General features: G+C 39.4%; 1 protein-coding gene across 2 annotated transcripts in view; it reads right to left on the bottom strand.

Moving 5' to 3' along the window:
• Nucleotides 1-13,547, bottom strand: part of N (neurogenic locus Notch protein) — a 252,933-nt gene that overhangs the window by 78,170 nt on the left and 161,216 nt on the right. For both annotated transcript variants that reach the window (XM_077412491.1, XM_077412492.1), the window contains 2 exons: nucleotides 7,978-8,334; nucleotides 5,904-6,059 (listed from right to left, as the gene is read on the bottom strand). In XM_077412491.1, the coding sequence (XP_077268617.1) occupies nucleotides 5,904-6,059; nucleotides 7,978-8,334 (513 nt within the window). The remainder of the gene's footprint in view (nucleotides 1-5,903; nucleotides 6,060-7,977; nucleotides 8,335-13,547) is intronic.

The following is a 13,547-nucleotide window of genomic DNA, read 5'->3' as shown; positions in this document are numbered from 1 at the left end:
TTAATAAACTAATCCTCGAGGATTTCTTACCGACCATCCGGAGCAAAGAGCCCTGTCGTTTTATCAGTGTTCAGAATCTCCGAGTGCCCAGGGCAATCGTCAGAGGAAGAGACGGGTGAGACAGGGTGTGGAGGGTGTGGAGGGTGTGGAGGAGAGACAGGCCGATCTACAGAGTTTAATGACTTGTGGTATCAAACGGCCGGGAGGAAAAAAAGGGGGATAAATGAGATGAGATGGGCCCGAAGTCCGGGCTAATCACCGGCGATATTAATGCGCGGTATATATAAAGAATGCGGCGAAAAGCACATTTGAGTTTGGTAAATTGCTGACGCTTCTCGGTCTCGAATGGTAAAAAAAACGCACGATGGTGCGTCAAGCGTTAATTAAATCATCTGTTGTCGAATGTGCATGTATAGAATCTATCTACAAATCATTATTGAAGAATAAATTCATATTTCTCGATGAATAATGATTGTATTTATGCGGATTTCACTTAAATTGATTTCGTATGCATTTTAGCTTAGCTTCTGATTACAAATCGAAAATAAAATAGCAATATTATAATATATAAATAAAGATGCTACGTAGTAAACAAATTTTTCTATTTCTTCTGAATATTCTCAGTTACAATATTTTTTTAAGAATCGAAAGCGAAAAGAATAAATCGATTTCTATGATGACACCGTTTAATCGCCAAGTTGATAAGTGAAAATTCGCACGCATGAAAGAACCAGCATTATATGGCCAAGGGGTAGTTCGCCCTTCATCATCATGCATGGCACGGAGGTGACAAAGATGAGTCATGGCCGTACATGGTAATTTACCGATAATTTCTCAAATCGCGTCCTTCGCATAGAAGTGAGTAATCGTACGCCCCCGAAGCCAAAGGCAGCCGAAGGTCTCCGCGAGACAGGATTACGGGAGAGAAGTGATTCTTCTCGGGGTAAGGGGAGCTGTCTTTGAGTAATGTCTTCCTAATTACGATGCCCCGTGCAAAACGTGGAACGCGACGCCGTTCACCGTCGTCGGGCAGATGAAGGGGAACGCGGACGATCGTAGAAAAACGCGAATTCTCTAATTCAGCGCTCGGTTCGTAGACGTACAAAAAATGCCTAACGGTCGAAGCGAAAGCACCTGGTATATTTCAAGCGTAGTCAGGCCAATGAATGAACGCTATATCAGCCACGAGAATAATTCATAGGGATGATAAATAACACTGGTACACGCGATACAGCGCATTTTTAACATCTATTTTTATAAGTTACACCTACGTAATAAATGTATTATATATATTAAAATTCTTTAAAAAGAACTCTTAAAAAAGTCACATATAATATTGACATATATTTTAAACTTGAATATATATTAAGAGAACACACACATGTGTGAAAAAATATTAAACATACATTAAATAATGTGTTGAAACATAAATTACCATTTTAGATGAATTAAAGAGAGTTATTTTAGATTGCCCTGTTTCTACACGGTTATCACGGAATGACGATTATCATCTACGTACAAGACACGCTTTCGAAGTGTGCGGCAATCAACGCGAGGCGAACCGAGTCAATTGTTAACGCTCGCCACCGAAATCCAATTAATTCTATGACGGTTGATTAACGAACAGCTACTAATGCGAGGAGGAAATCCACTGCCCCGCGTGCAACGCGAGCGTTCGTTGCGAGCTGGTGGGGCGAGTCCGTCGAGGAAGAAAGCTCACGGACACACAAAAGACGTGCTTTCGATTATTAATGAAGTGTCTTTGTCCGTAGCGAAACGGATTAACCGCCGTGTTCCGCTACGGGCGGTGCTGCGTATTTATTATGGTGCCGGGAACGAAGGCGATTTTTCTACTTGAAGCCGTTTTCAGTTTGTTCCATCGTGTCCTCCGTCTACGTTTTAAATGAGTTCGCATTCCCTGATGCACCATCAGCTCATTTACGGCCGCGGCAATTCACGATAATCCGTAATACGTTCATTTAATCGCAATTTAAATTATTCGTGCGATATCCCGCGATTGTAGGCTCTCCATGTTTTGCCTTCCGCATACTTACTCGCCGTGAATATCTCGCATAGTGAATCGGTAAAGAACCGACTTTGCTACGCAGATATCTTCTGCGTATAATAGCAATAGCAAAGTTATGTTTTAATATTACGCGCAAGAACGTTATTTTTTAATATTGCATTAATTACTCACAAAATCGAGCATAATTTTGTTCACACAGAATTTGTGGATTACAGTTTAAACTTCCTGTATTTTCCTATATATTTCCTGAATTTTGTGTGTGTGTGTGTGTGTGTGTGTGTGTGTGTGTGTGTGTGTGTGTGTGTGTGTGTGTAATGTTACAACATATCAGACACGCGTACAGAATTTCGTTTGTTTCTTAGTCGATAATGTTTGAAACTGACAGAATCCCGATTTCCGATGAGAACTGGAGAATCAAATCTTCACAGATGATATCGATAAGACTCGCGCGTGTACACGTGTGTATACACATCAAAGAAATCAGCGAGGTGTGTGGCCCCATGCCGCGCTCGAGTCTTGGCTGGACTATTAATTAACCCGCGAACTTCTGCTTGTCCACTGATTAATTACAAACCCATTATCTACGTGTATCGCGTAGATACACCGTACGGCTCCTCAGTCCCCATGGTTCCAGGCTTGCAATGCAATCCTAACACGATGATGGATTTATTTACATCCGACGATTATTATAAAACGTTTTAAAACGAAAGAAAAAAAAGTTACGGAAAGTATCATATTATCAGACTATTACATTGACAAATAATGCAATCTCGCATCTAACTATTTTTCTCAAACTTATTTGCGTTAAAGCTTTCTAAATTTGGAAATTTTTCTCTATTACATTTATAGTAAAACTTTGTATTCGTCACGATATCGATACAACAATATCAGCAATTACAATCTAATAACGAAATATTGCGTACATACGCATGGCACGCATTTGATAAATATACAATTTATTCAAAATGGCTGCTGTAAAGGAGACTCAATAAATTCACGCATAACCATTAATTATCTCCGCACAATTATTAATAATCGTTGTCGTCTTGGCAGTGGGACTCCCTCGTGATACATCATGCGGGACCTACCAATCATAGGTCGCATATCACAGTTTTACGGTGCTAAGGAAAGAGGAACGGCTCCGAATGGCAAGTTTGCCCGAAGCTAAAGATCGAGAAAGGAAGAGAAAATTGGATACATCGCGGTATGCTATTAAGAATCACTGTTCCCCCTGCGGACGTTCACGCGCGACGCGCTATATGTGTAACCGAATCGATATGTCACCTCGATCAATGTGGAAATGATAAATTGGTATCTCTCGATCAAAATCCATGTTTAAATTCGGCAATTTAAAATTCTCGTTGTTCTCGTACTTTCAACATGTATCTAGTAACTATCATATTCTGTTATAAAGAATTTATTACATTTGTACAAATTTTTAAATTTTGAAAGGCATAATAATCTTTATAAGTAAATTATAAATTCTCATAAAAATAATATTAATCATATCGATTTAATTAAAATTGATTTAATTAAATTTTTGAGTTGTTATGCAGGGAATATAAAAAAGTACTTATATATTTTAATTATAATAAAATAAAATAAATAATATTAATTAGAAAGGAATTGCATTTTGTGATAATTGTTCATAATCGTATAGAACTTCGATGGTTTCAAATAATTTTAAAACAAACTTTCAGCAGAGGTGCACTTTTATTGGTATACCGCACCGCTACGAACGACCCATAACACATGTGTCGATTAAATCTTCCCGATGATAGATCGATCACAGAACTTGATGACGAGAACGTCGACGGGACGGCGTGATGAGAACGAGAACTCAGCACAATAAATAACGCGCGGATCTGGCGCCGAATTAATCGATCGTAATCGATCGATTCACCGTACGCCAATCTGCCCCGTGTGGGTTTTCAATTTGCACGGACCGTGGGGGCCTCCGTACACGCGGATTGCGCACATTAATCCAGCGATTACTATATACTCGGGTCTCGCCGCGAGCGGATCTTGCCGTTATCTCATTGCACCTAAAAAATCTTTCGCGCGATATCGATTCCGACGCATCTTCAATTTCTTTCACCTTTAGCGATACTTCCGACTAACAACGTATCTATTTGCTACACCGAAACGGTATAACAGTAACTACGGTTTGTGAATCGCGATATTATTTAAATGTGTAATTTTTTTAAATAACATACGGTTACGGAAATTTAATTAAATTCTATATGGACGGTACATCTAATACCATAAAAATATTTAAAATATTTTTTATGTGTTATCTCTAATATTTCTTTGCACGATTAGAAAAATTTGTTTAACTTTATATTTTAATTGTGATTTTAAAAGTTGGTAAATATTTAGTAAAGTTTGATTGAATTAAGAAATTTTTTTCACATTTTATTTCTGGGCGCCCGCGGCTTTTACATAATCAATTCAGCATTAAGTAAGGTCACACTTAAGCACACTACTCAAAACGAAACAGAACGTAATGATCACTTCCACAGGAATTCGCTTCTTGTCAACTCGCTTGCGAATTGATCGATGATGGATAAAAATCGAAGCATATAGCTATCGCTTGCCGTAATTACGAAGCTCATAACGGAACAACGTGAAATTCGGTTCCCGTTTTTAGTTACAAAGCCATTAATACGCTAACGAAAGATGCTAATAAATTAACCCTTTTCCTTTTTCTTTCGAAAGAAAAAGAGGAAGAAAGAGTCGCGTTCGCGTGTCCTCTATTGACTGACAATTATCATACTGCCCACGCTAATGCAGCGATGTTAACACGCACAGATCGTTCGAGGTGGACAGGCAGCACACAGACGCACGAACGTACGTGATCAGAAGGAAATATTACATGGTCTTGCTGCTCGAAGAGGTCATCGAGCATCGGTCAATCTTGTCAACGACTCTTATTGAGATTTTTTTAATTGCAATAAAAAATTAAGTTTGCATGCAAAAGAGATGGATCAAAAAAAGTTATAGCATAAAGAGAATTATTATACAGCATAGAGAATTATTTTTTCGTAGATCATACGTTTATATATTGCTCCCTATTAAACCACAAATCCAATTAAACTGACGTCCATTTCAGATTTATGTCCAGCCATTATGATTTTATCAATATTTGATTTGGCGATTCGATTTAAAACGTATGAAAATTTAAATTCAGCGAGAATTTTTACCGTTTCGGATAATTTTATTTTTGAACTGGATATATGACGCAAAGATAAAATGCGACTTGCCGCTTCGATAATTCACGAATTTTCTTCAACCGTCATTTGAACGTCGCGAGAGCAATTTATTAAACGTTTTCCAAGCGACTTTAATGCGAACTGATCTTGCCGCGCGATAACATCTATCTGATAGCTATCCTCACGATGTTAGTTGCCCGATCGTGCGCAAAAGCGCCGTTGACCAGCATTTTTGCGTTCTTGAATCGAGTCCGTCATTAATAACTATGCCGACCACCGAGACGCTCATTACTTTCGATTTAAACGGAGATTACTTTCAAAACGCGGATTAATAGTTAGTCGAAACGGATAAACCGAATGCGGATCGATTCAAAAGCGATTTCCGAAAGCAACATTAATCGATTGATCCGGCGATCAACTAACTGATTCATTTCTATTTGCCGAATTTATTCCTGCATAATCAGTGGTATGGTGAACTTATAATTCGAAACTTTGCCCGCTTTGCACGAAAATGTCACTCGACTGTTTAAGGTTCATTTTAAGATTTACTTATACATTTAAGGAAAAGATAAATGTACAAGTAGAGTTTTGCATCATATAAAAATATGCAAAAGTGGAAAAAATTTGTATACAACTACGAGAAGTAATGCAAGAAAACATCAAACCTTGTGTGCACTCGTCAATGTCCTCGGAGCAGTCCAGTCCTTTATATCCGGTGGCGCAGGAGCAGGTGAAGGACCCGTTGATAGGGCTAGTGTCACAGATCGCGCCCTCATGACATGGATTCGACGTGCAGGCGTCATCGAGATGACAAAGCAGCCCTACGAAAAATAACCGTTCTTCCTTGAAAATCTCATATTTATTTTACTGTATCGTTATTCTTTTCATTATATAAAAGTTTTTAATTCAAAATCTAATTCTATGTGGTATTTTTTAGTAAAAATAAACAAATTTTCTTTTTTCACTTTGCTGACAAATATTTCTGGTTGACAGTTTCGTAAGGTCCTAATATATCATAATAAATAGGTCATAAAAATCTTTCATTCATCGATATAAAAATAATAATAATCTATAAAACGCGGTAAACGCATGTATAACTTGCCGATTTCCTCTGACAAACAATATAAAATTATACAGCTGTACAATTTATTATAAAACTAATTGAAAAAATTGCCAGCATCGTATAAGCTAAAGACAATATAAAATTGAGAAAGCTGACCGCGCGCGGCATGTAATTTTCCTTGGGAAGCGGATCGCGTGTGCGTCGAGACGAACTTTTCTTTACGAGGTCCCTCCAATAACGGTACCGAAAGTCCTCGGGATATTCATATATAAACCAGAATAAATGCATGCAGATGCAAGAGCACACCCGCGACTAACTGTAAGTATACTGAACTGAAAGGCACGCCTGAAGGCAATGCAAGAGGCAGCCATTACATGTTTGTATATTGCACATCGCGTGTTCGTTAACTACTGTAAGCCCCTCTCTTTCTAATCGTGGAAAGTAGTGACTAGAATGCAGAATGTAACATAGTTTTTTCCCCTAAAGAATGTAGAAATTAAATGCATTATTGCATCGGCATATCTAGACACTCGATAGAATCATTCATTTATTTTGCAAAACAATTAGTAATCTCTCACGAATAATATACCTCTCTTCGTTTATATCATTAACGGACTCTACGCGAAAGTCTGCGATTCGATGATTGTATAGTTCGCTCGGTAACAGACGCTCGGCTTCCAGGAATGGCGACGATGTCTGGCCGCGCGCGAGAGGAATATACCTGTATTTGGCGATCGTCGCGCGAATCGATCTGAAAAGCGTTTTCTACTTCGACTACTTCGCGGCAGGGCGGCGGGATAGGGCGAGTAAGGACAGAAACTCGTTTCCAGTCGCCAAGGTCGCAACACGGCGAGAAGCCGGGAACCCCGGGAGTCTTCGGAATCTCAAGATTCCGAGGGACCCGTTCTACGCTCTCTATACGCAGTATACCGGCGCGCGGCGCATCATACCCGGCCGCATATGTGCGGCGCTGCACCTGCCGATCGCATCGCCGCGTTGCAGCGCGAGCCCTGTTCCCGGCCATACTCGGTATCGAGTTAATCACCCTGCTCTCCTGCAAATACGCGCCGCGCGACCTCGCTAAACTAAACCGGAGAGAGAATCGGTTTCTTCCTCTCTCGAGACTTTCTGATGACTTCCGTTATATTTTTCAAACGATATTACACGCTCAAAACGATAAAATTCGCTCAAATTGGATGCAACGACCGTTCAATCGCTATGAGAAAAACGTATCACTGATATACGGCGATGTAAAAAATATCTCGTATATATATACAAAAATGTTTGAAAAGTTTCAAGTAAATTGGTATTAAATGTTTCTACAGATAATATCAATGTTTTAGCAAGTTTGTTAAATTTAATAAAAATTTTTCAAAATTACCTTGCGAATAAAGATACGATTTTGTCATTTTAGCATATAGTAAAATACGTAATAAGTTCAAAAATATATCATTTTTAATATTGCTATTTTTATATGCATTATTTTGATTATTATAGTTCTTTCGACTCGAAATATGGATTCACAATTATTTCAGCCATTCAAACATGTACCGAAACCACTCGGATCTCCGTTTATAGAAGACTATAGAAAACATTATCTTGATCATCTACAATTCTGCTTCTACCGCCCGCACATTTTTCGATCAACATTCTACGGAAGCTAACTCTCGACTTACCGGTCTTTCCATATGTGCACTGGCAATAGAAGCTGCCGACGCGATCGATGCAGGTTGCGCCGTTGAAGCAGGCCGCGCCTGCACAGTCATCGATGTTGACGCTGCAATCGGGCCCGGTCCAGCCGTTCACGCATATGCACGAGTAACTGCCATGCGAATTCGTGCATGTGGCCCCGTTGTGGCACAAGGACGGCCGTACCGAGCACTCGTCCACATCCAGCTCGCATTGCGTGCCCGTGAAGGCCGGTGGACACAGACAAGAATACTCGTTCACTCGGTCCATGCAGGTGGCACCATTTTGACAGAGGTTGCCCGGACAATCATCGATATTCTCCTCGCAACGATCGCCTCGGAATCCTGAAAGATAAAAAGATCGCGATACGTTATTATATTAAATCTTGAAATAAGACTTCGAAATAAATAGTCAATATCACGATGCGCGTGAGATAGCATCTCGCGTACGCAAAATAAAAAATAAATTAATTAATATTAAATATAATTACGTTGAAATTAATACGAATAAAAGGTACTAAGCAGCTTGTTAATAGTAATGACAAGCGACGTTTCAGATGCGTTATTTTTTAAGTAATTAAGCTATCGACAACCGGATTGCACTGGTGAAACTTTCAATCGCTGATGTAATTAGCTTTTATTACCTACTCTTCTATCTCGCATCCGCGACGCTCGAATGCATTTGCATAACTGCGATCGGTAGCGCTATTAATAATCGCGTCTGCGAATCGCGGCGATATTTTCTAACGGGACGATCGGACGACGGCGAAAAGAAACGACGTGCAGCGATCGCGATCGTTCTCGATACGCAGGCACGGCGTTCGTGGCGTTGTTATAAAGGGAACTCATTACCGCAACACGTCGCGCTGACGCGGCATGAAAAATCGAGACGCGCCGCGCCGGTCTCGGGCGTCGGTTTTACCACTTCTATGAATTTATGCTTCGATCGCGCGGCCGAGGCCAACCGAGTAAGAAGAGATCGCGGGCTGACACGCCGAAAGGATAAAAGCGATGAGCTTCGATAACCGTGAAATTGGCGCTCCGATGCGCCGGGACGGATTTCTTCCGGTCAAATCGCGCGCGAAGAAATATAGTAAGCAAATAGAAGCGGAAACGCCTGAGACCGCGTCGTTATGTACGCGAACTTTTACGGTAAGATGCAATATGCGGAGTTCCGTTATTTGCAGACAGTTTCACATTTTGCTATCGACCGTACGAGGAAATGCACGATGTAAAGTTTCCGGGTCGAGAAGCGTTCGGAAAGAACACGCTATACGATCCCATAATGATCGCTGGGTAGAAATTAGATATTTCTGATTTAAAACGGATCATGTCTAACGTCATCAGTTGATTGCACGTAGCTCTTGAACTTCGGAAGGAGAAGAAACAGATCGATGGAGATCGGTGGTGAATCGATCGAACCGACCTTGCATGACGCTCGATTATCCGCACATAATGGAACTTTATTCATCCGTCGCTTTCTGCTCTTATTCTGCCGGGCAAAACAAACATTTGGACACGCGATGGCTAACGGATTCGCGACGGTTCGTGTCGTGACCTGAGAAACCTTTTATTACATGTATATTATTGCACAAACTCTTGCGTCCAATAAATATTTATATAGATATATAGATTATATATACTATAATAAAAATGTAAAGTTAAAATATTGTTAACTAATTTCAACTAACGTTGTCGACATAGATATGACTTAAGGGGGGAGACTCGTCTCTTTGACCCCTTTTTTAAATAATTTTTTATAAAAAACTGAAAGTATTTATTGAATCCTAATAAAATACATGATAATGTTGACGATCAAATGTACAAGAAAAAAATGTTTTATAGTAGAAAAAATACTCGCTGCAGCTGCTTGAAGTAGTCGGTAAGATTTTGCGCGGGAGAATGCCCCACTTGTAATGAACTGAAATCAACGAACCAAAATTTTTTCGTTAAATTATGATCCTCCGATGCGCATAAACCTAAATTTACATTAAAATTTTTATAATAAATATTATTTTTAACCATTTGTTTAAAAAAAAATCGTAAAACTTTTTTAAAACGTCCTTTATTTACAAAAAAAAATTTTTTTGCTAAATTTAGGTTCATGCGCATCGGAGGATCATAATTTAACGAAAAAATTTTGGTTTGTTGATTTCAGTTCATTACAAGGACCTGGGCATTCTCCCGCGCAAAATCTAGACGACAATTTCGAGCAGCTGCAGCGCAGCCATTTTGTATTTTTTGTACTATAAAAAAATTTCTTCTTGTACATTTCATCGTCAACATTATCATGTATTTTATTAGGATTCAATAAATACTCTCAGTTCTTTATAAAAAATTATCAAAGAAAGGGTCAAAGAGACGAGTCTCCCCCCTTAAAATAATTATAGACTTCCCAATTCTTACATGCTATGCAATTATTTTCTACTCGTCAAAGCTTCCATTCTAGCGTAGTAAATTAAATTAAAAATTTTAATTAAGCTATCTACCTCGATTATCAAAAATAAAATTAATGTTCGTATATCTCGTGTATTTTTTTTAGAATGCTATTCGATATTTACTGCCGTAAAAGTTATGATAATGAGATTATAAAAAAACAACCAAGCGCGGCGCCGCAGCAGATAAGACACAACCGTAATTAAGTGGCGATAGGCAACAGCGATCAATAACTCCGAATGTTCCTTGTACGCACAAGCGGACACATCAAGGGAAACGAGACCGCGAGACAGAAAACGGAGTGATAGAGCCGGGCTAGTAAAACCGCCCGGTAATTATCACGGCGACAACACGTTGCGCGAAGTGTCGATATTATAGCCAGATATCGATGATTTTGCGTGTCGTTTTATTCGTCGCAAAACAACTCGCTAAGAGAGATACGTTATACGATGCCACCAATTACTGGCAAGAACGCACGTACCAGCGTGGTGAGAGCGCTTATTATCAATATCAATAATTCGTTTATTATTACTTATTAAAATTTATCTATAAATGTGTAGTAACATAATCTAACGTCTAGTCGCATTGATATTCTTATGCAATATTTTGTAGTATAAACAGCTTATTTTTTTACATTGATAAGTGTAATAAATAATTAAATAATATTATTGTAAACACTGCATCAGATTTTTAATTTTAGCTATATAAATGCAGTAGTTATGTTAAGGAAATAATATTGAGCATTTTAAGGAATTTTCAATTTTGTCGTTCACACTGCGAACCAATGCTGTCATCGATATTGCATCATCGCAACTAAATCATGCGTCTGCTCCCCGCCTAGATATTAATTCAGATAACCCATTGCGGCAAGATAGATATAAGTTGTTTTAAAACGAGCAAGGATATTCGTTAATACATATACCAGACGATTATTAGATACGGAACAAAAACACCCCGAAAGGAAATCCGGGTACGTCCCATGCATCTCGATGTAAAAACACAACTTTGTCTTTCTCTCTCTTTTCCTTTACGCGCGTTCTTCGTCTATTCGATACTTGCCTTATCTATCGATATCAGCTGTTGCCCGGTGATACATACCTGGTCATGCACCACAGTTAACATCTAATGGCGCGCATAATTTATGCCTCATAGAACATCCGACTACGCTTCCCGCGGCTATGTAGCAGCGACGACGACATGACTTAGGGCTAGAGTAGTGGTAAAAACGCGGGCCAGCACGTACCCGTCGGGTCCATCACGTTATTATACTAGAAGCGAACCGCGAAGGATGCCCGTGGCATTAATATTAAAGCGACGCGAAAGTAAATCGATCCAGCAGGAAGCGCTGATTCGCAGCGATCCATCGAAATCATTTCAGAGAACCGTATAGGCTTCGTAGACTTTAAAAATCGATCTTTTCTCATCCCGATGATTGATACGTCGGCAAATTCACGGTTACTATTTCATAATGACCCCTATTTATGTCAGTGAATAATGATCATTAAATATCCTTTGAATACAAATGTGCATGATAAGTAAAATTGACAGAAGCAATTATGATGATCCAACCGCAATTTTTCATTATTATTTTTTTGGGGTATTTGCAAAGTAGTTTTAAGCGATGACGACAGAAATGCTACACTGTAGAAATTTTCAAGCGGTATCGATTTCTCGCAAGGTGCACACTTGGAAGGTTTCGAGTTGGAATTTCGGTCGAGATTCCACCAAGAAACTTCGTAAGGGCTTCCTTTCTTCTCGAGTTACTGTATTAAAAAGACACATCATTTTGGAGGTTTACATCCTTCGTTAATAGGATCTTCGTAACTCGTAAACCCAAATATCTGTTTTCTAATGTAATAAAAGTTACGATCACACACATTAACTCGTCCAGAATTATTTATGAGAATACGCTCGCAAGAAAAAAAGAGGAAAAAAGAGAGGAATTATATAACAATATGATAAGTGATCTGATGCAATAAAATAAATCGTAAAGCATCTAATAAATCGTTATATAATATGTAATGGGTAGACAAAAACTTTACGTATAACAGACTTGGGAGAGACTTGGGAGATATAAAAATCTTTTCCTGCGTGCATCGCAAACTTTTCTCATGATAACGCAATTACAATATCTTGCTCGCTCGCGGTCTTTTTCCGCGGGAGACTCCATTACAAGAACGAAATTGCGGTGGCTCAGCGTTCGCGATGGCATTTGCACATTCCCTTCCTCGTGACTGGATTTCCCCCGAAGTGGCTCGCACTCTTTCTCTTTCTCTCTCTCTCCCCCCCCCATTCTCTCTTTTTCTTCCTTTCTGTCTCCGTTTCTCTCTCCGCGTCCGCGTTCTTCTCTCGCGCATCTTCTTTCCCTTACGTCCACGCGATATTGACTCTCAGGTTTTTGAGTGAGAGGGCATAATTAAACGGCGGACATCAAACGATCAAACGGCGGCATTCGACGGAATCTCATATTCCGTACAAAGTCGATCGATTCACCGATCGGTCGCGCTCTTACGATGCTGCTCTCGACAGAAAAGGCGCGCGAGCGGGAACACGAGGACGACGCTCCGAAAAACTCGAGCTACTCGGGCATTCGAAGACCCCCGAGACCAAACGATTAGGGTATTATAGACAGTAGGGGGACGAGCAACGGCGTGGCGACGACGGGGCCCATCTGGCACGACGAATCGATTCTCTCTCGTTAATATCGATACCAGCGCGGCGCGAACAAAAGCGACGCGCCTCCTTTACCTAAGAATCGACCACGCGCGTATTTACACGTTCATTCGTTCCGCATTCGTACTCGGATCTTTTTTTTACATCATTTTATTTCTTCACCTTATAACGATACTGTTCAGACAGCCTCGAAACGTCGACAAAAAATCGTCCGGCGCCCCCTGCAGCCTTCCGTTTTTCATCGATCTCGCAAACAAGTTTGCGATTAAAATTTGATTATATATTATAATCGACTTGAAAATATATTGACAATGTATTTATATGTATAATAATGAATATATTCTGTACTATATCTTGTAATAAATATGTACATATTCTATTAAAAAAATGGCAATATAAAATTCTATAAAATTAATTATTTAAAAAGTCATAATAGTAAGTTATTAAAT

This window comes from Temnothorax americanus, unplaced genomic scaffold (genome assembly GCF_048541705.1).
Source record: "Temnothorax americanus isolate GAGA-0224 unplaced genomic scaffold, ASM4854170v1 Scaffold30, whole genome shotgun sequence".
Lineage (NCBI taxonomy): Eukaryota > Metazoa > Arthropoda > Insecta > Hymenoptera > Formicidae > Temnothorax > Temnothorax americanus.
Note: the sequence above shows the minus strand (reverse complement) of the source record. Positions and strands in the feature narration are given on the sequence as shown.